This window comes from Giraffa tippelskirchi, chromosome 6 (assembly GCF_054371585.1).
Source record: "Giraffa tippelskirchi isolate mGirTip1 chromosome 6, T2T-mGirTip1v1.2.pri, whole genome shotgun sequence".
Classification (NCBI taxonomy): Eukaryota; Metazoa; Chordata; class Mammalia; order Artiodactyla; family Giraffidae; genus Giraffa; species Giraffa tippelskirchi.
Window position 1 is genome coordinate 141,021,850 of NC_137280.1, and position 23,466 is coordinate 141,045,315.

Here is a 23,466-nt window from a genome sequence, read left to right on the forward strand (position 1 = left end):
ACCTAAAGTTTTCACTGATGGCTGGTCATGTAGGTACCCTCTGCCTGGCACGTAGCAAAATTCCAGACTCCCAGAAGGAAAGCAAACATTGAGCATAAAACTCGTTGTTTATGTAAACAATTTAGGCACATCCTTACCAGTTAGAGAATGGTGGAAGCCCTTTTGAAATCCAGGTTCTCAGAAGCCAAACAAGTGCCAACCTGGCAAGCAGATCTTTTATGAATGACAGTCAAGGCAGCTATGTTAACTCTGCTATGCAAATTCAAATAAGTACAAAGGGGCTGAGATGCTTTCTGAACATATGCTGATGATTAGTTAAATTCACACAGCAGAGAAGGCAAACATGCCATCGCATGGGGGATGGATACAAGACCTTCCCCCATTTTGTGGTTTTGGGAGAAACATCACCAGTCCATCATGGGACCAATCATAACTGGGTCCAGAATCTTCCTTCATACACCACTCAGGGCCAATCTGTCAAGACTGACATAAAAGTTAAAATATATCTGTCATGCTTGTGAGAGGGTAAAAAGCAAAGCTACTAGGATACTGCTACCAGTAGATATTTTTGTGTCCAAACATTGCTTCTTAGTAATCACTGCATGTCTCATCTGTTTAAGTGAGAACAACCCCTGTATAAAGCACTATCACATCAAAGAAACAAACGACAACCCCAAGAGATATTACGTGGCTGAAAAGTATGTGTTTGATTCCATCCCTCTCCTCATCAATTATCACCAGCACAACGGAGGAGGTGAGTTCTCAGGACAAGGCCAGAGGGGGGCCCTTGCAGGGGAACATGGAGAAAAGTGACAAACACCCATCATCCCGGACAAACCAACTATAAATCGTAACGATTTATACCGATACCAAAGGATGCCAAATATTTGATTACATACTTTCCATTAGCAAATTTTGCTGCTGGAATCATGAGATTTCACCAAACACCTACCCACCTGCAATATTACAGGTCCTCTCAGGGAAGGTGTAATGCCAGTGATTGTGGCTTTGGAATTTGTTTTCCAGAACAAAAATAGCTCTTGCATTGGATTACACTTGTTTATTCCTGGTGATTTGACTCAGATGGTTGCTTCAGTAAAGCTCTAACGACTGCCTTTCACTTTTTAATCAACCCAGGCCTGGTCACTAGACTCCGGTATCCAGTTTGCTCCTGGAGGCAGAAAGCCCCAGTCACCGCAGGGCTGAGATATGGTAAGAGTGCATTTGGGAATGGTATTCATTTGCACTAACTCACATCCCTAAAGATCTGGGGCAAATTGTGAATGGATTTCCCCAGACTTAAAATGATCATTAAATAAGTACACTATATATCTGGAGATGGTATACACCAATGAACATTTACAATGTGCGTAAGATAGATAGATAGATAGATGCACATTTACCTAGGTCCTATCAATGAAGTGTTTGCTGAGCACCTACTCTGTACAGAGCACTCCACTCAGTGCTATGAGAAACTAATGCTATACCTCTGTGTTCCTGCCTAACTTCTGCTTCTATGTCATCTAGTTTATTGGGTATCAGTCCATTGCAGGTGCTATAAGCTAGCAGCATTCAGAAGTGTGTGTCCGCATAGCACTGTGTTAAATTTTTTTGAATGCTTTTAGGCAGGGCATACATCTCCAGGGCCATGGGCCTTACTTTTCCTTCCTCCCCTATGAAACCACTTCACCCCCTTGTACTTTCTGCCTGGAACCTGAAAGCATTTGGAGATGCAAACATACCCTGATCCAAACTGTGCTGGCCGAGGAGAAGGCTGATGTAACTTTCATGTTGTATCTTTTAGACTGGTAGTTCTCAAACTTCTGTGGGCATTCAAGTTCTCCAGGATGCTTATGAAAAGTATTGACTCCTGGCCCCAACCCAGCACTTACCAAAACGCAATCCCTGCCAGTGGGTCCTGAAGTTGCATTTTCAGTAAGAGCCCTGGGTGATTCTGACACCAGGGGTTAGAGGGTGATACTTTGAGAAATGTCACCATGGGCTCCTCATCTGTAACCAGTACCATGTCTGCACACCGTGGGTGCTTGGTACTGTTTCCTGTTGAGTCTCTGCCTCAAAGAGGTAGAAACTGAACTGTTGATGGTACTAGACCAAGCATCAGGAGAGGATAGTGTCCCTCAGCCTCCTGACAAAAATAAAGTAACTCTAATACCTGTAGAATCCTAATGTGTTCATGCTGGGTGGAAACCCAGGGAGTATTTTATGAACCCATTCATTTTTGTCAGTATAGAGGTTGAGATTCAGATTCCTTTTATTCATTTATTGAGCATTTGTTGAGAGCCTACCTTGTGCCAGACCGTGTGCTGGCCTGTACCAGTCCTTGCTAAGGCCTAACAAGTGCTGTCTACAAAATGGATGCTCTTGATGGATAAATGAATGAATGAATGAATGACCAATTCAAATAAAATTTGCTCTACATGAAAAATGACAATAACAATTTTCAATCAGGTATAGGAAATGATTGGGACCTTAGAATCCTTTCATTGACTTTAATATCTCAACTAAAACCATCCTCCTTCCTCTTTCCATGTAATCTTCCCCACACACATTTTTTCATGGTTTTCAGGGCATATTCTATGTTATTATTTGGGAAGGAAGATAATTTTATCTATCTATAGTTCTAAGTATGAGGGCTTATACCATTTGCCATCTTTGAGCTACATTAACAATAGTCTAACATTCTATATAGAGCAGTATAGTTTCCTGGTAGTCCTATACCTCATATCTACTGCTTGCCAACTCTGGAAAACCCTCTCTTTCTCTTGCAGGGAAATGGGTGATTGATCCCTCGGAGCTCACTTTTGTGCAGGAGATTGGCAGTGGGCAGTTTGGCTTGGTGCATCTTGGCTACTGGCTCAACAAGGACAAAGTGGCCATCAAAACCATTCAAGAAGGGGCTATGTCAGAAGAGGACTTCATTGAGGAGGCTGAAGTCATGATGTGAGTGGCCACAGTACACAGAAAGCACTGTGATCTTTAAATACCATTCTAATGTCGTCTTATGCCACCTCCCTGCCCAAGTCCAGGGACGGCTTCCTACGACATGGAGAATAACACCAAGCTCCTCACTGTGGTCTAGAAGGCCTGCCATGGTCTGGCCCTGCCCACTCCTTAATTTCATCTCCTACTCATCTCTCCTCTGGTTCCACACATGCCAGTCACACTGACCTTCGTTGTCCTCACACACACCAGCTGAGTCCATGCCATTCTTCAGCTCAATGAGACATTTTTGTTTGAGGGAGGGAATGTATTTTGGGAAACTGAATTTAGACCATCTCAACTCTTACCATTTTTCTCCAGGAAACTCTCTCACCCCAAACTAGTCCAGCTCTATGGAGTATGCCTGGAGCAGGCCCCCATCTGCCTGGTGTTTGAGTTCATGGAACACGGCTGCCTGTCAGATTACCTGCGTAGCCAGAGGGGGCTCTTTGCCGCAGAGACCCTGCTGGGCATGTGTCTGGACGTGTGTGAGGGCATGGCCTACCTGGAAGAGGAGTGTGTCATCCACAGAGACTTGGTAAGAGGATGCAGGGCAAAACCCTACAAGTCCAGGGTGAAGGGGCATGTCCCACTGAAATGCAGAACTACCAAGACTGGGAACGCAAGAATCAATAACAAGACACAAGCTTTCTTCCTTCCCGTTGCACCGTCTTCCTTCCTCCACCCACTGTGGGAGGTCCTCATGGGACTCAGTTCTGGGCTCTATTCCCAGCCCCACCTCTAACTTTCACTCTCTGAGTTGGAGTTTACATTCTTCCAAAATGAAGCTAACAGCCGCTCCTCCTTAACCTCTCTATGCCTCCACATCCTCTTGGTAAAATAAGAGAAGCTGACAAGTACATGCTTTCTTAAAACGTTATCCAAGGATCTATCAGGATCACATTGGGGTGATCCTAGAACCAACCTCAGAATTTCTGGTGGCTGAGGCTCAGGAATATTCATTGTAACATGTCCACCTCATGGAATTTGCAGACACATTAGAACTTAAGACTCACTGGGTCTTTTATCAGTAAGGGATCTTCAATCCAACACTCTGTGATGTGAATTAGGGACCATGTCATTTCCCTATTGAGGAATAGTTTTAAGAGAATTAGCAACCTCAATACATTCTTACTTTAGTCAAATGGATGACAGCTTCTTCATACCATCCCTAAGGTTAACATCAGGTTGCACTGGAGCGTATAATTGGTTACACAACACCATGGATTTCTCTTCTGATTAGGATCCCAGGAATGAAGATGAAAGATGAGATTTACTCACCCTGATAAAAAGACCTTACACATTCAGTTTCCATCATGCACTAGTGATGCTTAATTAACATTTGTGAAGCTCCTTATTGCTCCCATATAAGCAAAGCACTGTGATTATAGGAGACTCCTTAATTACTGATTACTCACCAAGTTTTCTTTTTCCTTTTGTTTGCCTGTCTCTGCTCCAGGCTGCCCGGAATTGTTTAGTTGGGGAAAACCAAGTTATCAAGGTGTCCGACTTTGGGATGACAAGGTAACATGGGGATATGGTACTAGCAAAGTCTCAGGAATGGGACGTAGGTGCCCAGGACACTTGGACCATCTCTCTCCTCTCTCTTCCTAGGTTCGTCCTTGATGACCAATACACCAGCTCCACAGGCACCAAATTCCCAGTGAAGTGGGCATCTCCGGAAGTCTTCTCTTTCAGTCGCTACAGCAGCAAGTCAGATGTGTGGTCATTTGGTAAGTATCATTCTGACCCCACACCCACACAACCTGGGACTGTGCACCAGCTGTTTTATTTGTCCAATTGCTTGGATGGTGAGGGTGTCCCACTGAGAGTCTGCAGACTCATTATTATATTTATTCTTGGTTAATTTTGAAATGGGGGTAAAAATAAAAATGAAAACAGGATACTGATGACAGCTGCTGTGAGATCAAGAGATGGAGGAGTCAGAAGATTAGAATATGAGTTCCTGGAGGGCAGGGACTATGTTTTTTTCCAACATTACGTTTATTCCCACATTTAACCCTCAGTAAGTATATTACCCATTCATTCACCAATGACTTTTTGAGCATCTATTACATGCCAGGGGCTAATCTGGGTGCTCACAAAGCATTGGTACATAGGACAGAAAAGACTCCTGTTCTCTTGGAGCCAAATTTTAAAGAAAGATAACAGTAGTGTAAACAAGCTAACAAATATGTGTGTAAGGTAAAGTCAGGGAGTAGTAAGCAAATGCTATGAATAAAACAAAGCAGTAATGGGGCAAAGAGTGACTATAATGGAGGGAGGGTCTGTATTAAATAGCAGGATCCATCCAGGAAGGCCTCTCTGAGACTCTCTGTGACTGTTGAGCAGAGAGCTGAATGATGAGAGGAAGATGTCTCCATTTGAAGATCCAGGAAACAGTGTCTCTAACAAAGGCAGCAGCAAGTGCCAAAGTTTGGTGTGTCCAAAGAAAAGGGAGTACTGACTTAGCAGGAGAAATATAGGCAATGAAATTGGCAGGCCATGGTAAGGAATTCAATTTCTCATAAGTGCAAATGGACATGAATGAAAGAATGAATGATGCCCGTGTGACAAGAAGTACTGAATGTTCTTGCTGGAAGTGCCATGTCTTTGTAAATCATAGCCTGTGCATATTAAAGTGTGCATAAAACTATACCGTACAACCTCTTTGATCTGGAGTGTAAGAAGGATTCTACTTTGGACAGGAATGGTTTGGAGTTTGATGTTGTCATTCTGTATGAAGGAAAGATTTCCCAAGTATATTGACTAGTAGTAGAAACCAAGAAGACTAATTAAATCCCTTAGGAAAAGAACTAATTAGTCTTCTTCAGTACTTTAGAATATCCGTTTCCAACAACCAAGTGGTATGTTTATTTTGAGTCCTTCTAAATTGTTCCTTGGACTTCTCAGGTGGCTCAGCGGTAAAGAATCCACCTGTCAATGCAGAAGACCAAGGTTTGAGCCCTGGGTCAGTAAGATCTCCCAGAGAAGGGAATGGCAACCCACTACAGTATTCTTGCCTGGGAAATCCCATGGACGGAGGAGCCTGGCAGGCTCCAGTCCACGGGGTCAGTCACAAAAGAGACAGATACGACTTAGCTACTAAACCAGAACAACAACAACAAAAATTGTTCCTTGAAGTAGCTCCTCTGTTCAACAGGCCTAGTTATGACTTTGATAATCAAACTGAAGGTACAGAATGAACTCAGAAGAAATAACACTGCACTAGAGCAACCTCAGATCCTCTTCTCCCCAGTGCATATAACTAGGTAGGGTGTGGCCACTCTCCATGGGTACAGCTGGTCATGTTGCACCAAGCCAGTTGTTCCATAAAGAAACGTTTGCAGCCATGGCCACTTTGTCACGTTCACCCACTGACTCGGAATGGTGTTTATTCTGCCACAGGTTGTCAGCCTAGGACTTTGCTGCTGCATCTTATAATTAGAGGATTGAGCTTAAAGTCTGTCCCTTCCTAGGATGTGTCATCTGAAGTGTCCAAAGATGAGACTGACTAATGGAAGCAGAGTAGGAAGGGTGAGAAAACGGGGGTGACAACCCTGAGAAACAGAAACGTGGATGGAGGAGAGCTCGCGGCCTGCCTCAAGGCCATCGGGCTTTGTCATGCATTTTAAGGTTTTTGCCCTAATGAAGTATACTATTTTAAACATGTCAACTAACCTCTTTTGGGCCTTAGTCAGTTCCTCAATGCATCACAAGGTTTGCATAAAAGCAATTGTTTCCCAGCCAGCTTTGAGCAGCAAACCCCCTTTTTCCAAAGAAATCTCACTAGAAATCCTGACATCTTGGGGTATTAAATAGGCTTATTTACTGAATTTCCCCAAACTCCTGAGGCACCTCTGAGGCTCCCTCAGAAATTCTCATCCAGTTGTCTAGACTGGGCTCCAGGATCTGTCACTGGAACAAATTTCTGAGATGATTTCTCAAAACTTCAGATGCTTGAGGGATCATATTTTGCAAAATTCTTCCCTTGAGTTCTCTGGACTCTGTTTTGAAAACTACTGGATTAAGTGACCTGCAAGCTCTGTTCCCACTCTGACATCCGATGAATAGATATGAGTACATAGTAAAGTTGGGTGTAATATTTCTACTGAAGGCAGAAAGGGAAAAGTGCTTAAATCAGAGGCCAAAAATAGAAAACCTGAAGAGTTTTGCTTGGTTAACACAGTATTTTCTTAATCAAATTGAGTTTATATTTTAAAACTACCAATTTATGATTTATCTTTCAAAATAAATCAGAAAAATGTGGCAATCTTGAGCCCTCATTCCCAACTGCCCTATTCTTGTTGGAGCTAAATCACAACTGTCCCTTTGGGGACAGAACTTTTGATTTCTGGTTTTCCACAGTCCTTACTAGTCCCTGTTATGCAGACTTCATTTACTCTATTCATCTACATCATGTGTAGACATTTGAGTTTACATCCCCTGCAAGCTTTAGTTGTAGCATTTGAGTTGGATATGACAAAGGGCTGAGCTTGTACGTTCTTCAGTTGGGAATTCTCTGTTCTTCAGAAATAGTACAGGCCTAATAAGCCTTAGGTGGTTTGACATTATACTTTCTGGTGGTAGAGACTTGAATTTTAATGTCAAAGAGCCTGTGATTTCTAAATGTGAGTTTGTTTGTTATTTATGAACTTTATCACTACCTGTTTTGATTCACTATTTCTCATAGGAGTGCTGATGTGGGAAGTCTTCAGTGAAGGCAAAATCCCATACGAAAACCGAAGCAACTCAGAGGTGGTAGAAGACATCACCACTGGATTTAGGTTATACAAACCCCGACTGGCCTCCCAACATATCTACCAGATCATGAATCATTGCTGGAAAGAGGTCAGTAAAGGAAGTGGTTCCTCCTACTCCCTTCCCCACACTATAATCTGTAAATTCAGGGTCTGCCCCCATCCCCAAAGAAAGGAACCCTCTCAGAGGATGAGGCAGTAGGGATGACAAAACAAATTAGCAAGAAAATGATGTTGAGCACCTATTAACTGAAGGAGTTCCCTATCTCTAAAAGAGCTGGCAGAGATCCTAAATATTATTTGACTTTCAATATAATGGTACAAGCCCTCAACATACTGTCAGAGAGGAAGGGGGGTAGAATTGATTACATTTGTGTGGGCCTATTTCTGGGATCCTAACTCTACTCCATTTATCTGTCTATTCTTTCACCAACATCACAGCCTCTTGATTACTAAAGCTTTATAGTAAGTCTTAAAGTCAAGGAATGTCAGTCCTTTAACCTTGTTCATCTTGCTCAGTATTGTGTTGGCTATTTTGAGTCTTTTATATTTCCATATAAACCTTGGGGGCTCCCTGGTGGCTCAGGCAGTAAGGAATCCAACTGCAATGCGGGAGACCTGGGTTCGATCCCTGGGTTGGGAAAATCCCCTGGAGGAGGGCATGGCAACACCCTCCAGTATTCTTGCCTGGAGAATCCCCATGGACAGAGGAGCGTGGTGGGCTACAGTCCATGGGGTCAAAGAGTTGGACCTGACTGAATGACTAAGCACAGCACAGCACATAAACCTTAGAGTCATTTTGTCAGTATCTACAAAATAAGTTGTTCGGTTCTTACTGTGATTGTGTTGAATCTATAGATCAAGTTGAAAACAAATTTAATCTTAACAATATAAAGTCTTCCTGTACACGAACATGGAATATTTCTCCATTTACTTAGATCTTCTTTGATATCTTGTTTTAGAATTTTATATTTTTCCTAGTATAGATCCTATACACATTTTATGAGATTTATACCCAAATATTTACTTTTTTGATGTTATTTAGCACTTATTTATGTTACATTTTATATATGACTTTTTTTCATTCTCTCAGCAATCTTATGAGATAGATAATATTATTATCCTCATTTTACAGATAAAAAACCGAGGTTCAAAGATGTTAAGTAACCTGTTCAAGGTCACACAGCTAAGTGGAAAAGCTGAAATTCAAAAGCAGGCCATATTTTGATTCCAAAATGCCTGCTGTTAACAACTAAGACACAATGCCCTCAAATACAACATACACAGAAGCATATTTAAAAATCAGTAAAAAGTACTGCTGTTTAATTCTGGTTTGCTTTGGAATTAACTATGACACACAAGTACAAGGAAACCACAGAGTAACCTTTCTTTCTCTTCCTAGAAACCAGAAGACCGGCCATCTTTCTCCAGACTCTTGAGTCAACTGGCTGAAATTGCAGAATTGGGGCTTTAAAAGAGACTCAGTGCTGGGCCATGGGCTACCGATCCTGAGTCGGGGAAGGAGGTCTTCCCTCCACAGAGCATTAAAAGCTTCCACTAGCCCAGGACTCCCCAGAGGCAACTGGCCTCTCGCACCAGTCCCTAAGCTGCCACGGTGGCAGCGGCCTGCTAGAGGCTGGCGCCAGGCCACAGGCGGAAGGCTCAGCCACTGCACTGGGAGCGGGGCCAGAGCAGCAGTGATGTCCCTACCCTTCCTCCAGCCTCTTCTCTTGTGTAATGCACAAACCTCAATCAACAGCTTTAAGGCAACACTTCTTGCACTTCTTAGAGAAAGGGAGAGATGGTGTAGGACCCTGGATTATTATCTTCATTATTATTTTAAACATGGACCTAAAGTTCATGGTCAAGGGATTCTTGACTTGACCCAGCAATACAGAATCCCAGAATATGGGGCGAGATGATCAAGGAGCATGACAATTTCTCATGGAGAACTAGTGAGTTAATTAAAGTCACAAAGAGTAAGCTCTGCCTCTGTGATGCTGTCAGCCACAGCTTCCTGCCTCAGAGGATGATGGAACAACTGCTTACCTCAGAGACCGGATATGCTGAAAAGTAGCTTTGTAAGGCTTTACTCGTAGAGTACACTGCCACCTCTCTCTATGAAGAAAGCATGATGGACTGGGGTTAATAATTCCGATCCCACTGCTGGAGCATTGGGTATCTGGTGTCTGGGCAGAAAGAGGGCATCAGGTGATGGAATCACCTGGTACAGGGAAAGCCCTTAGGTTGTTACTGCTTGGATGCTCATCTTTAGTACCAAGTCAAGCAGGTGACTCTGCCTCCCCTTCCAAGCCGAATGCTTCCGCAGGCATCCTGGGGGGGAAACCATGGCTTCTGTAAACAATCAGATCCCTCTCAGCATTCTTCCATCCTCATCAACAGAATGCAGACTTGTGCCAGGCACTGTGGCCTGGCAGAGAAACTGAAGCTTATTTTGGTCCTAGAGATTTGCAACTTCAAGGTTGAGACTTCAAGTCTCCCTAAATTCTAAGGGAGGAACAAGAGGTCTGTTCTTGCTCAAACCATCTGGATGGAAACTGAATCAGGTACTGAGTCGGGGCTTCCAAGATGTACAAGGATGCCTTTTGTTATTGAGCACCTGAATTTGCAAAGTGAAAATGTACAGAGCTTGGCCTTATCTGCAGAATCTCAGTTCACCCTGAGTTCACACCAACACTGTGAGGTATTGTTATCATTCCCATTTTACAGATAATGGAACTTCAGCTTTGACAAGCTTGGACACCTGCCTGAAGTGACAGAGCTAGACGGTGTTAATATAGAGCCCACCTCTGTCTGACTCCAATGCAGTTTCTCTATTTTTATTCAATACCGCCTCCTACTGAGGGTCAACGAGATTGCAGAAGAGATAAGTACAGCAGAGGGGAAGAACCAATCAAGAAGCCCACACAGCACCATCAGCAAGTAAAGTTGATCCTGTATAGAGCGGTGTGGTTGTGGATGTAGCCCTCCAACTTGGAATAGGATCTTTATTTCCTCATCTATATCCTCACCTTCATTAGAGTTAATGACTTTGGAGTTATTAAAGGAGTAATTAACCCTTTGATTCACCCAACCCACCAGAGTAATACTGCAAGAAGCCGTTTATAGGTGAGCTTCAAAGTGGCTTTAAAAGATTCTCCTGCAGAAGTATAAATACTTCCTTTAATTATCACTTCAACTTTGAACTGGCTGCGGTCTTCTTGGACACTTTCTGGGGAAGGGTATTCACTGATGTGAGAGAGATTTAATTTTCCTACGGTGTTCAGATAAAACTCTCAGAGTGATTACTGGATAGTGTTGAAGTCAACTCTTTCTAAATCATGCGATATTTTGACTGCCTGGTGATGCAGATGCACAACTTTTAACTATAACTATTGTGACACTGGTAGCTTCAAAATAAAACTATGATTCAGAAGATGACATTCCTCAACTTATCCAAAATCATCCCTGTTTACTTTTTTGGCATTTTGTACACTCTTTTTTGGAACCTTTAATTAGAGATGATTTCTGGAACATCAAGCCTACAAGGAAAACCTCAGAATTGACTGATTTTCCGTGGTATGGTTTAGAATGATTCTCCCCTGCATGGTATTATCTTGTTCAAGCTCAGATTCATTGAGGCTTTAACTCAACACGTGTCAAGAGTTTACCTCTCAGTGTCCTGGAAAATGGACTTCCTGCCTTTTTGGCTTTTTTTCCCCTCTCACATTTTGAAAATGGTGCCATGTGTTTAAAGGGAATTCCCCTATGCAAAGTTTTGGTTCTAGATGCATTTGATAGATTCTGCATTGTGTCCTTTTGAGACTATATATTTATATTTTAATAGAGTGAGTATTTATTACTGTACAGTCATTCACAATTAAAATGTTACAAATATCTCCTATGCTTTGTAAAGCACACCAAGTTAAAGGCTGGGTCTAGCAAATAAAGTTGTGCATTTTAGTGAATATGGTATCTATAGCCTGGGTCCATATTTAGCCAAATGTCAGACAACCAAAAGTTTTCCTTAAATAATAATGGTTACATAGTTTCACATTACACAGACAAGTAAAGACTATATATCACTTAACGTTTTTTCATCAAATAAATATCAAATGCTTCCTATGTTCCTTTGTTTGTTCCTTCCTATGTTTTGTCTTTGCAGAAAGAAAAATGAAAAAGACAGTCTTTACTTTTAAAAGACATTCCAGATATGGTTGAGAGGCAGACATATACACAAGCAAAATTATAATACAGGAATTAGAGCAACAACAGAAATAAGGTCAAAGTAGAGAAGAGTTCAGAAAAAGTGATGGAATCTCTCAAACAAAGGTCAATGTCAGTAGAAATTTTCTAGAATCTTGCTACTCTAACTGTGGTCCCTGGACCAGCAACAGCAGCAGTACTAGCCTGTGAGAAACCCAAATTCTCTGCCTCCACCCTGAGATCCACTGAATGAGAATCTACATTTTAACATGATCTACAAGTGATCATATGTACATTAAAATTTTGGAAGCACTGCCACAGAAGACATCATGTCTGACTCAGTTTTGAAGATGAATTATGGGATTTTTAGGGAAGCCAATGGGCAGAAATAAGAGAAGGATTTTCCAGGTAGAAGGATAGAGGAAACAAAACATATTGAGAAGCTATTATCTGTTTATCATTGCTGGAACATAAGGAGTGTGTGTGTGTGTGTGTGTGTGTGTGTGTGTGTGGTCTCAGCAAGGGTGAGGATAATAAAAGGAGTAGACAAATTGAAATTAAGGCTATAAATCTATAGACAAGGACCTAGATTTTAAAGCACACACACACACACACACACACACACAAATACTGGAACTCTAGTTATAGAGAGAAAAAATGTCTTTGAACAAGGAGAGAAGGTCAAATTTGCATTTAAAAATATATTATGGCACCAGTGTGGTGAGTGGATTTGAGAGAGGCAAAGCTGGTGGAAGAGAAACCAATGTGGAGAAGATTTCTGCCTTGTTCCTAGTACCAGATTATTGTTCATACTCACTCACTGTCATCTCCTGTGTGGGTGACATGTAGAAATGTAATTTGGAGTCTTTAAGCCACAGTTGGACAGCAAGGCACATCTATTCTCCTTCTTAAAATGCCAGTGGAATAAAAGCTGGGTTATTATAATTCTGGTGTATTGAGCTCTCCCTGTACCTTTCATTTCACCAAATACCCACGTCTACCACAGGAACCAGCTTGTGCACCAGAGGACCATTAGGGACCAGTGAGAAAGCCCGTGGCTTCCACACTGTCCTTTGTGGAACTCACCTCTGGGCTTGACTCCCACTGGCAAATGACCCAGAGAGGAAACTTATAGAGCAGGTTGGGTGAGCAGATCTGCTTCTCAGAGAACATTTATCCTGCAGACTCTACTCTGCCTGGGATCTCCCAACACAAGACCACCACACTCAGGAAAAGGCAGAATACATGCCATTCAGCAAGAGGGGAAGTGTGTATGTGTGTGCATGTGTATGTGTGTGTGTGTGTGTGTGTGCGTGTGCAGAAGGAGCCATAGATTCTTTTGAGGGGCTCAGAAAGGTACTCTGATCAGGAAGAGGAGGATAGAGTTGAAGCTGCATTCAAACAGAGAGCACATGTTTTCACTTAGAGTAGATATTTATTTGCAGTGACTTTGAGGAAAGTGCTAGAAATTTGGTGCACCAAACTCACTCCCCAGAACCACCCCTTGGTGGCAGTACTGTGGGGCAGGGGGTGGTATCTTCTATGACTGTGATTCTTCTCAAATCACCATGAGCAACTGGCTTCTGGGGTAATAGAATCATACAGATATTGTTAGAAGGAGTTTAGAGATCATTTGTTACCATTCACCTGCTATTTCTTGGCACTGTGTCAGGGATGTATGATGAATAAGATACCTTATCAGTTGAGGACCAAACACACCACAGTCAAATTAAGATAATTCAAGGAGGGCCTATTGCAAAAGAACTACTTAACACAATGTGGGTTTAGATGAACCACAGGAAGTAGCAAGGAGGAAAAGAACTGCCAAGGAGCAGTTACTATCCCCAGGCCCAAAAAGATGAGGAATGGGAGCAGTCATTTAACTGTGGAAGCAGAGAGTCACCTGGAGAAAGTTGCCTTGAGAGGACAGGACCTTTAGTGAGAGACAGAGGAAGCCCAAGGCAACATCACAAGGAGGAAACTGTAGAATAAATATGCTGGCCCCACTCTCTTCCTTCCCCCATCAACTGCTGGGGCTGACTGTTGGCCAATGCCTCTGTCCTCTGGAAGCCAGAGGACAAGGAAATTCTAGTGCAATTGTCTACAGGTCAGTCTCCAGGCAAGAAGGCAGGGTGAGAAGAGTGAGAAATAGGACTGGAGGAACAAGAGAAGATATCCAGTAGAGAGGCCAACCTTCCTGTAAGAAGTTTCTGCTAGTAAAAGAAAAAAAAATCCAATGCATAAATAGATGCAGTTGATCCTCTTTATTTGCAGAGTCTATACTTACAAACTGCCTACTGACTAAGATTTATTTGTAACTCCAAATCAATTCTTGCAGCCTTTCCACACATGTCATTCATGACATGCCCATGCTCAGAACCGTGAAAAATTTGAGTCACTCTACAAGCACGTTCCCAGCTGAGGTTGAACAAGGCAAGGCTCTGCCTTCTCGTTTCAGCTCATACCATAAACTAGTGTCTTCTTTGAGGTCTGTTTAGTGTCACACTTTTTGCACTTGTGTATACCTTATTGGTCATTTTGCTGTTTAAAATGTCCCTTAAGCATAGAACTGAGGTGCTACCTCACGTAAGTGAAAGAACACTGTGATGTATATTACAAGGTAAACGTGGGTTAGGTGAATTTCACTCATCATGACTTATGGTGCTGTTGACTGTGAATTCAATGTTAATACATCCACAATACATACTAAACAAGGCGTTTTTGAACAGAAATATGCATAAAACAAAATTATGTGTAAATGAGGTGGCTTTATAAAACATAAACACAAAATAATGAAAATTAACTGTGATTGCAAAGGGCTGCTAGAGGTCATATGATGGAACACAGGTCACAGTACAGTGAGTACAGAGAAAGAATGAAAACAACGCAAGGGATCAGGGTGGGGTTCACAGAGGAAGTGATATTTGAGCTGTGTCCTAAAGGGTAAATGGGAGTTCCTAAGAAAGGAAGGACCTAGAAGAACACGTCAGACCAGAGAAACCAACATGCATAAAAACACATCTTACTCCACCTTCTTCCCCAGCATTATTTCTGTGTTAGCACCGGGAACCTTGGGCCCCAAAGCCAGCAGGTGCTGGAGAACCAGTTAAAGGAACTTAGTGGATTCTGGTTCCTCACCATCCAGATTCACATCTACTCATTCCCCTCTCCACCCATCGAGAACTACCAAGGAGTTCCTGGTCCCTTTTCATTTTCTCAGGTTCATTTTGAATACAAATGTCTATAAGCTGAGACAAACTATACATTTATTTGCTTTTCTGGTATGTATATTTCAAAGCACTTTCCCGTCTAAGATGATGTTTGATCTCTCCAGCAGCACTGAGATGAAAGAGTGGGTGAAGAGGGGGTCTCACTTGACAGAAAACGGAAGTGACGCACAGCATGCGTGATGTTGTAGAGCTACTCAACACAAGGGAGATTAGAACTCAGATCTTATTCCAAATCCTGCATTCCTCTTAGAGATCATGTCAAAATTTGAACCATGGTGATAATAAAAAAAAAACAACAAAAGCTCCCATTTTTGAGCACATATGATGGCTCTGCTGAGTGTGACACTGATTGTTTCACTTAACCTTCCAAGAACCTAAGGGATAGAAACAATTATGATCATCTCAATTTTATAGATGTGGAGTACGGGGCTCCCTGGTGGCTCAGACAGTAAAGAATCTGCCTGCAATGTGGGAGACCTGGGTTCCATCCCTGGCTTGGGAAGATGCCCTGGAGGAAGCATGGCAACCCTCTCCAGTATTCTTGCCCGGAGAACCCCCATGGGCAGAGGAGCTTGGCGGGCTTCAGCCCACGGGGTCACAAAGAGTCAGACACGACCGAGCGACTAAGCACAGCACATGGGGCTCAGTAAACTAGGAAAACCATTCATGGTCCCATAATTAGTAAGAGGCAGAATGCAGGCCTGAAGCCAGACCTGTCTGTTCCCAAATTCCATGCTCCCATCCATTTGGTGGGGTTGATTATAGGGCCACAACGCCAGCCCCTGAGAATACAGCAGCACCAAACTCACTGTACCTCAGCTACACTGTTGCATTCCAAATCTGGAATACGCTCAAGGTCTCCTTATCAGTTCTTATCCAGAATTATTGTAAATAGTATTTGTTTAAATAACAATGAAAGTTTCTTTGCTATCAAGTTATATATAAAATACATGACCTGGGGAGACCAATTCTCTAGAAGCTGTGAGATGTGAGCAGTGAGAAAAAGACAGCAAAGAAGAGACAGGATGCCCCCAATATTTCATCTATAAAACAACAGGATTCTGAAGATTTTGTGAGGATAGAATTTGCCCATCCATACACAGTACTTGGCATAGAGACTGATTCCAAATAAGCATCCAATAACTGTTTAAAAAAATCTGCTTTAATGAATTATTTCAGATTCAAAAAAGGAAACAGGCAACCCAGTTTCCTATGAAAAGCCCTGGGTCTGGGTCCGGGTCCAGCTGACCTTGGTCAACCTTTCCCCTCTCTGGGCCCCTGTTCTTTCATGTGTAAAATGAGGCAATTTTAACCAAGTGGTCAGGCTTTATCTAATGGACAATGTAAATTGAGCAACTGACCGTCAAGTTTCTCTTTTCCTGCTAACTACGTGAATGTTTAACTACACGAATCAAATCTGTAGCAAGCTCATTGCACATGGAGATATTTTTTTGTATTTATTCACATTTTTTCTCCATCTCATATCCCTTTTCCTTTGTTAAAAACATTATTACTTATTTAGAAATATTTTAATACTATATGTCACTAAAACTTGTATTAAATATATTTTTCAAATAAGATGACACAGTAATGAATACAAGCATTCTGTTTGGGAGGAGGGAAATAAGACTATATATAATTTGGTTAAAAGTTAAAAGCATGAGCTTTGGTCTCACTATCTTGAGCAAGTTATCTAGCCTGCCTTAGTTACCTCAATTATAAGATGGGACTAATGGTTATAATTTCCTCACAGGATAATTTTAAACATTAAATGAGATAATGCACTTGATAAATGTTAGCCATTATTAACATTTATCTTTCCTCTCTCCAGAACCAATGCTTTTGTTGTTGTTGCTGGAATGTCTTTTTTATTTAACCTTTTATTTTATATTGGAGTACAGCCAATCAGCAATGCTGTGATAATTTCAGATGCACAAAAGAGCGACTCAACCATGTATATACGTGTACCCATTCTCTCCCAAACTCCACCCCCCCCACCCAGGCTGCCACATGACATTGGGCACAGTTTCATGTGCTATACAGTAGGTCCTTGTTGGTTTATCCACTGTAAATATCACAGTGTGTATATGTCTATCCCAAACTCCCTAACTATCCTTTCCTGCCATTCTTTCCCCACCAATAACCACAAGTTCATTCTCTAGGTCTGTGGGTCTGTCCTGTTTTCATAACTAATTCTTATGCCCACTCCAGATGCTCCACTATTGGTTTCCATGAAGCAAGGTCTGCCAATGGATTTTGAACAGAGACCTAGGTGTCCTGATTGACTTAGGGCTTTTCTAAAAACAAGGCAACGTTGCCACACACAGAACCACAATACGTGGCCCACAGTTTTGCAAGCAGCAAAGCAATTCTCGCCTCATAACTGTGGTTCTCTCGCTGCTGATGGTGCAGCCTGGGTTGAATGGGAAGGATATCTATCTGAAGGCAGTAGACAGAGAGCTACAAGTTTCAAGCAACATGTAAGCTAAGATTTCACTTTCAATTATTTATTCAATCCACTTTTACTATTATTTCTATTATTTTACATAATAGTACACCTGTTATGTACTAGGTCCTGAGGATTCAACAGAGTAAGATACCATCTCTGCTCTCTTAGATTTTATGTTCAAATGGTGGTATACAGGCAAGTATATCAATAATTACAACACAGCATAATAAGTAATAAGGTAGAGGATGCCCAGGGAATATGAACGCTGACCCTAACCCAATTCAAACACGGAGGGGTCATGGAGGAAGTGATTGCTGAGCAGATATCAGAAGGATGACTGGAAGTTAGCCAGCACTGTGGGGGAAAGTGTAGAAAGGGCAGAAAATAGAGAGATCATGCCAACCAAAAAAGCCCAGCTTGTGCAAAGCCTAAATGCAAGAGAGAATACAGCAAGTTTGGGAAGTGTAAAGATTCCTCTTAGCTGAAGCACAGCAAGCTTTTTCACAGCAGAAGAGACTGGAGAGGTATGGAGACAGATCATGCAGACACTTGCGGGCCCTGGGAAGGAATTCTGGCTCCATCCTGAGAGCAGGGAGAGCTAGTGTACTTTAAGCCTGGCCTGGGCACGTCCTTTGTTTTAACACATGCAGTATCCCACGTGCAGCAGGACCTTGGAGTACATCTAACCTACTTCATTGTACAGATGAGGAAATAGGCGAAGTGACTTATCTCAGATAAATTAGTTGCAAAATCAGGACCAAAAGGCAAGCCTCCGTATTTCCAAAGCAGTGGTTTCAATGAGACCATGTTGCTTCCCCTTATAAGCAAACAGAATTCAGGGGCCAGGGAATTATTTTTGCCCAAGATCTAACCAAATATAGACATAATCATCTTTTTTTGTTTGTTTGTAAGCAACGTATTCCTGCAAGGTGAAAAGACAGGGAAGGGACCACAAGGAGAAATATGTTTTCCAGAAATTTACAGCATCTAAAATAATATGCCATTTAGAATGAAAATCCAGTCTCTCAGTGTTACATATTTGTAATCACTGACACACAAAATCCCAAGGATCACGGTAGAAAATTAAAAATTAAAAAAAAAAAAGGAAATTTCACTTCTGGTTTTCAAAGCCATCCTCCACAAACACCCCCATAGCTTTCTCACATGGCACCCGTGAGAATATATATATATTAATATATATGACATACATATATATGTCATCCTTTCTGAAATAGCAATCTAAATTAGAATGAGTGATGTAACATGAAACCACAAAGGATTATGAATGCTATGTGCTAGGGAAATGATGTGAGATCAGTGAGGGCAAAGACTTTCACAAGTTCTTTGCTGAGTGTTGAGTAATGGGGCTCCTCTATAAATAGCCCTGATAGGAACTGCTGAGTGATTAACTAGAAATTTGTGAGTCCTTCAGAAATATTTCAGAAAGGTTCCCCTGTAGCAAAACTTTACTCCTTAATTTTAAAATGTTTCAAATGTTTTCAAATTATTTACCTTGTGAAGTAGGAAAAGCAATTCATCTCCTCATATTGTAGATAGGGTGGCATTTCAGGCACAGAGTGGTGAAGTGACTTGTTCAGGGATCCCAAGGTTGGAATTCGGTGCTGCCTGACTTCCCCTGGCTTGAGGGCCCACCAGGCAGCTTAAAGAGACCCGTTTCTGTGGAGACCACTACATGAGGTAAGTCTTGAAGAGAAAGGTGCCTATCCTCTCAGTTCTTTCCCAGGTTTTGCCAGAAAATACGTCTTGTTACCATGTATTCGCCTTTCTGTCCATTAGGTAATTAATTCTTCCTGAATGAACTAAAGAGCCTCTTGATGAAAGTGAACGAGGAGAGTGAAAAAGTTGGCTTAAAACTCAACATTCAGAAAACTAAGATCATGGCATCCGGTCCCATCACTTCATGGCAAATAGATGGGGAAACAATGGAAACAGTGACAGACTTTATTTTCTTGGGCTCCAAAATCACTGCAAATGGTGACTGCAGGCGTGAAATTAAAAGATGCTTGCTCCTTGGAAGAAAAGCTATGACCAACCTAGACAGCACATTAAAAAGCAGAGACATTACTTTGCCACCAAAGGTCTGTCTAGTCAAAGCTATGGGTTTTCCGGTAGTCATGTATGATGTGAGTTGGGCTATAAAGAAAGCTGAGTGCCAAAGAATTGGTGCTTTTAAACGGTGCTGTTGGAGAAGACTCTTGAGAGTCCCTTGGACTGCCAGGAGATCCAACCAGTCTATCCTAAAGGAAATCAGTCCTGAATATTGATTGGAAGGATTAATGCTGAAGCTGAAACTCCAATACTTTGGCCACCTAATGCGAAGAAATGACTCATTGGAACAGACCCTGATGCTGGGAAAGATTGAAGGCAGGAGGAAAAGGGGACGACAGAGGATGAGATGGTTGTATGGCATCACTGACTTGATGGACATGAGTTTGCATAAGCTCCAGGAGCTGATGATGGACAGGGAAACCTCAAGTGCTGCAGTCCACGGGGCCACAAAGAGTCGAACACGACTGAGGGACTGAACTGAAGTGAATGAAGTTGAGGTAGGTCCCTGCTTAAGAGATGGCAGCTTCAGGGCTTTGCCCCCAAGGAAGTGAAAGAGAGGGTGAGAATGTATTTCTAAACAAGAGGAGCAGCGTTCGGGATCAGATTCTGTTGGTGGAAGCCCCTTCTCCCCAACCCTCTGGTTTATTTTCTGTCCCTTCACCCTGTTCTTTTTCTTCACAGAATGTCTCTCAGCTGAAACTGGACATTCGCTAGGTAAATTTATCTGGTCTCTCCTAAATAGATGATAAGCTCCAAAAGGACAGGGAGCCTGTCTTTTGTACACCAGTGCCTACTCTGCTCCTGGCACGGTACTTGGAACAAAACAGGTGCTCGATAAATATTAGGGAGATAAGTGAGCACTTGGAAATAATGCGAGGTCTGTGAGATACCAAAGGAGCGCAAAGCTTCAGTCCTCCCACAGCTGCAGGTGTGACTCCCAGGCCTGGGAGCTCCTGGGGAACAAGTCCACCCTAAGCGGCGATGCTGTCTCTCCTTGCAGGGGGGAGTTCGAGGTGCAGGCCAGGATGCGCAGGCCGCCCTGAGGGGCGCACCGGGAGCCCCTGGCCGCAGCCATTTCCGGCTCTTTGTGTGACAGCCGCCGCGGCGAAGGGGCGGGATCTCGGGAACAGAGGCGGAGCCACGGCGGGTGGAGGGGCGGGGCCGAGGGCGGGGCCCAGAGCGGCGGCCGCCAAGCGGAGCCCGGCAGAGCATCCTGCGCCCCGGCGCGGGGCCCCGCCGTAGCCTCCGGCCGCTCGCCTAGACCTGCCGCAGACCCAGGTAAGACCCAGACTCGCAGGCCTCGGGGCCGGCGTGGGGACCGGGATGTTGCTGGGCATGGCGACGCGGCCGTAAGGATGCGCGAGGGGTCTGCACCCCTTCTCCGAGCCCCGCGGGGGTGCTCGGCTCGGCGGCTGGGCTAGAGCGGCCTGGGGACCCCGAAACCCTCCGAAGGCTGGTCCTCAGGTCCGGAACAGCCCCCTACCCGCTCCGGCCCACCCGGGGCCCCGCGGTGCGTACCCCCTGAGGGGAGGCGCCGACGCACGGCGGAGCTGGGGCGCGGCGGCGGTGGAAACAGCAGCAGGTGCGCGGCCTGGGCCGGAGCCTCCGGCCAGGGAGGACGCGGCGCTCATCCCGAGCACCGGAGACACCTGCAGCGGCCGCGAGCCGGGCGGCAGCTGTGGTCTCCCCGCACCCAGGTACTGCAGAGCGCCGGCCGCCGCCTCTGCGGCCGCGGCCACCATCACCTCTTCCAGGGCCAGCGAGGGCCGCCTGGGCCCGCCTGGCAGCCTCCTTGGGCTCACAGCGCCCTGCAGTGAACGTGAGATGGGTGGGGCGAGGGGCGAAGAGGCGATGTTTAGGGATGCTGGCTTTAATGAGAGAGGAGACACGCCTGACCCGCTTTGAAGCCTTCCGGCCTAGCATCGCTCTCCCTCTCAGCTGTCTGGGGGCGGGAGAGGAGGTGGGGGAAGCGGGGGAGTGGGCTGACTCCTGGGGTAAAGGTTGGGTTTTCCTGAGCTCTGAAGACTTAGGAAGATGCCTACCTGTCTGTAGTGGCATCCGCTTTTCAGGACAGCCCCCCCCTCCAAGGGTACACCGTGTGAAAAGGAAGAGAAGGGCGTGCTCATCGTGTGCAGTGGGGGCGGGGGTGGGAAGCATAGTCCGACAGGAGTATGGTGCTCTGTATGGAGAACCTGGCAGAGCAAGACCCTAGGACTGCCTAGGTGCCCTCCCCAGCCCAGGGAATTTGACTTTGACCTCTGCTTGCCTGGTTTCCGCAGCACAGCAGAAATACTCGCCAAGGGTTGATAGGCCCTTACAGCCAGTCCAAGAAGAGGACAAGGATCTTTTCCTGCCCGCTTGCTTGTGCCTACAAGGCTTGACCAGGGAGCCTGGGGCAGTCCTGCCTGCTTGCGGAGAAAATCAGGAGCGTGCTGGTTCCCACACTCCCCCTTTCCACCTTCTGCTGTGTCCCCAGCACAGGGGGTGTCTTACCTTACTCCTGGGCACAGGCCCTGTTGCAAGCCGTGCTGGCAGCGGTGGAGATCACAAATGCTAGAGAGCAAAACATCTAGGTTTATCTTGCTGGCGGGATGGTGAAGGACTTAAAAGTTGTTTCCTCCACCATCAGACCCTCCCTAAGACCGCCCACCTCCAGTTCCAGATACTGCCCTGCTGATCCACCATCCCCACTGGCTATTTGCCTATGTCAAAAATTGCTTTCAAGAAAGGAGCCACTGAACACATTAATCCTCAAGAGCTAAATACACAAGAATCTCCCATTAGACACAGAGCAGGTGCTTCAGAAGTCATTTGACCAGAAAGGAAACAGAGACTTGGAAGTATTTTAATGGAAAATAAAGCTTTAAGTAAATAATATTTGATATCTCTAGTGGTGGAATTTCAGGCAGGGGGCTGGAGGTGGGGGTGGGGAACTGGGTAGCAGTTTGGGGGAACAGCTTGCTGAAATGACAACAGCTAGCAGCTGTCAGCTCTGTTTGCTTGCTGCAAGGGCAACTTTGGCCCTGAGGACAAAAATGCCATAAGAGTTGTGTGTGTGTATATGTGTGTGTAACCGGTCAGGGTTACTGTCACTCAAGGGTATTATTGAGCACCCACCCAGTGACCACTTGGAGGAGGTGAGACTTTCCCATAGAGAGTTACTTGTTGGCACTAGCTGCCATCTGCCAGGGCAGCTCCGAGGCCACAAGGAGAGTGTGTTATTGCTCACAAAGCCAGTTCCTCTGGCCAGTTCTGCAGACTGAGCCTCTGGCTGGGGGCATTAGAGCTCTGCTCACTAAGCTGCTTTATTATATTTTCTGGCCAGTTCTGACTGGTTCCGTAAGCACGCAAGCCTACTTTGTTCAGTCCCTGCTGGAAATGGAAAGGGAAAAAGTCATTTTACACATTAGACCAGGAAGAGGGTGTAAAATCCACCAGGATCAGAGAATTTTACTCCAATCAAATCAGAGGCTGGCCCACAGAAGACAGTAGACAAGAAAATTTAAAAAGTGGAAAAAGGTCTTGAGGGGATAGTGCATGTCCCCTCTGATATTTTACGCCCTCTTGGGCATTCAGTGGGCCTTGGCTGCTGTCATTGACCAGCAAGCTGAATTAGGTGATGAATAAGCAACAAGCTAATTAACAGCATTCCTGGAAAACAGTGCTGAGCTCCTGCAGCCTCCACATTTGAGGATCAGCCTACCCTCTCAAAGAGGTTTCTTTTGGCTGCTGTTGGCCCCAGGGTTCCACC

General features: G+C 44.2%; 2 protein-coding genes across 9 annotated transcripts in view; both read left to right on the forward strand.

Moving 5' to 3' along the window:
- The window catches only part of ITK (IL2 inducible T cell kinase), a 62,945-nt gene extending 51,060 nt beyond the window's left edge, over positions 1-11,885 (forward strand). Inside the window, exons 10-17 of the mRNA XM_081500457.1 lie at positions 621-754; positions 1,138-1,212; positions 2,790-2,961; positions 3,322-3,538; positions 4,460-4,524; positions 4,615-4,733; positions 7,694-7,851; positions 9,163-11,885. Of these exons, the coding sequence (XP_081356583.1) occupies positions 621-754; positions 1,138-1,212; positions 2,790-2,961; positions 3,322-3,538; positions 4,460-4,524; positions 4,615-4,733; positions 7,694-7,851; positions 9,163-9,234 (1,012 nt within the window). The 3' untranslated portion in view covers positions 9,235-11,885. The remainder of the gene's footprint in view (positions 1-620; positions 755-1,137; positions 1,213-2,789; positions 2,962-3,321; positions 3,539-4,459; positions 4,525-4,614; positions 4,734-7,693; positions 7,852-9,162) is intronic.
- A 9,047-nt stretch (positions 11,886-20,932) lies between these two features.
- CYFIP2 (cytoplasmic FMR1 interacting protein 2) overlaps positions 20,933-23,466 on the forward strand; it is a 129,534-nt gene continuing 127,000 nt past the window's right edge. For 5 of the 8 annotated variants that reach the window (XM_081500464.1, XM_081500466.1, XM_081500459.1 and 2 more), the window contains exon 1: positions 20,933-20,993. The gene's annotated coding sequence lies outside the window, so the exon portion shown is untranslated. Of the gene's footprint in view, positions 21,413-23,466 lie in introns of all 8 variants that reach the window. The other 3 variants (XM_081500465.1, XM_081500461.1, XM_081500463.1) reach the window with 1 other exon arrangement.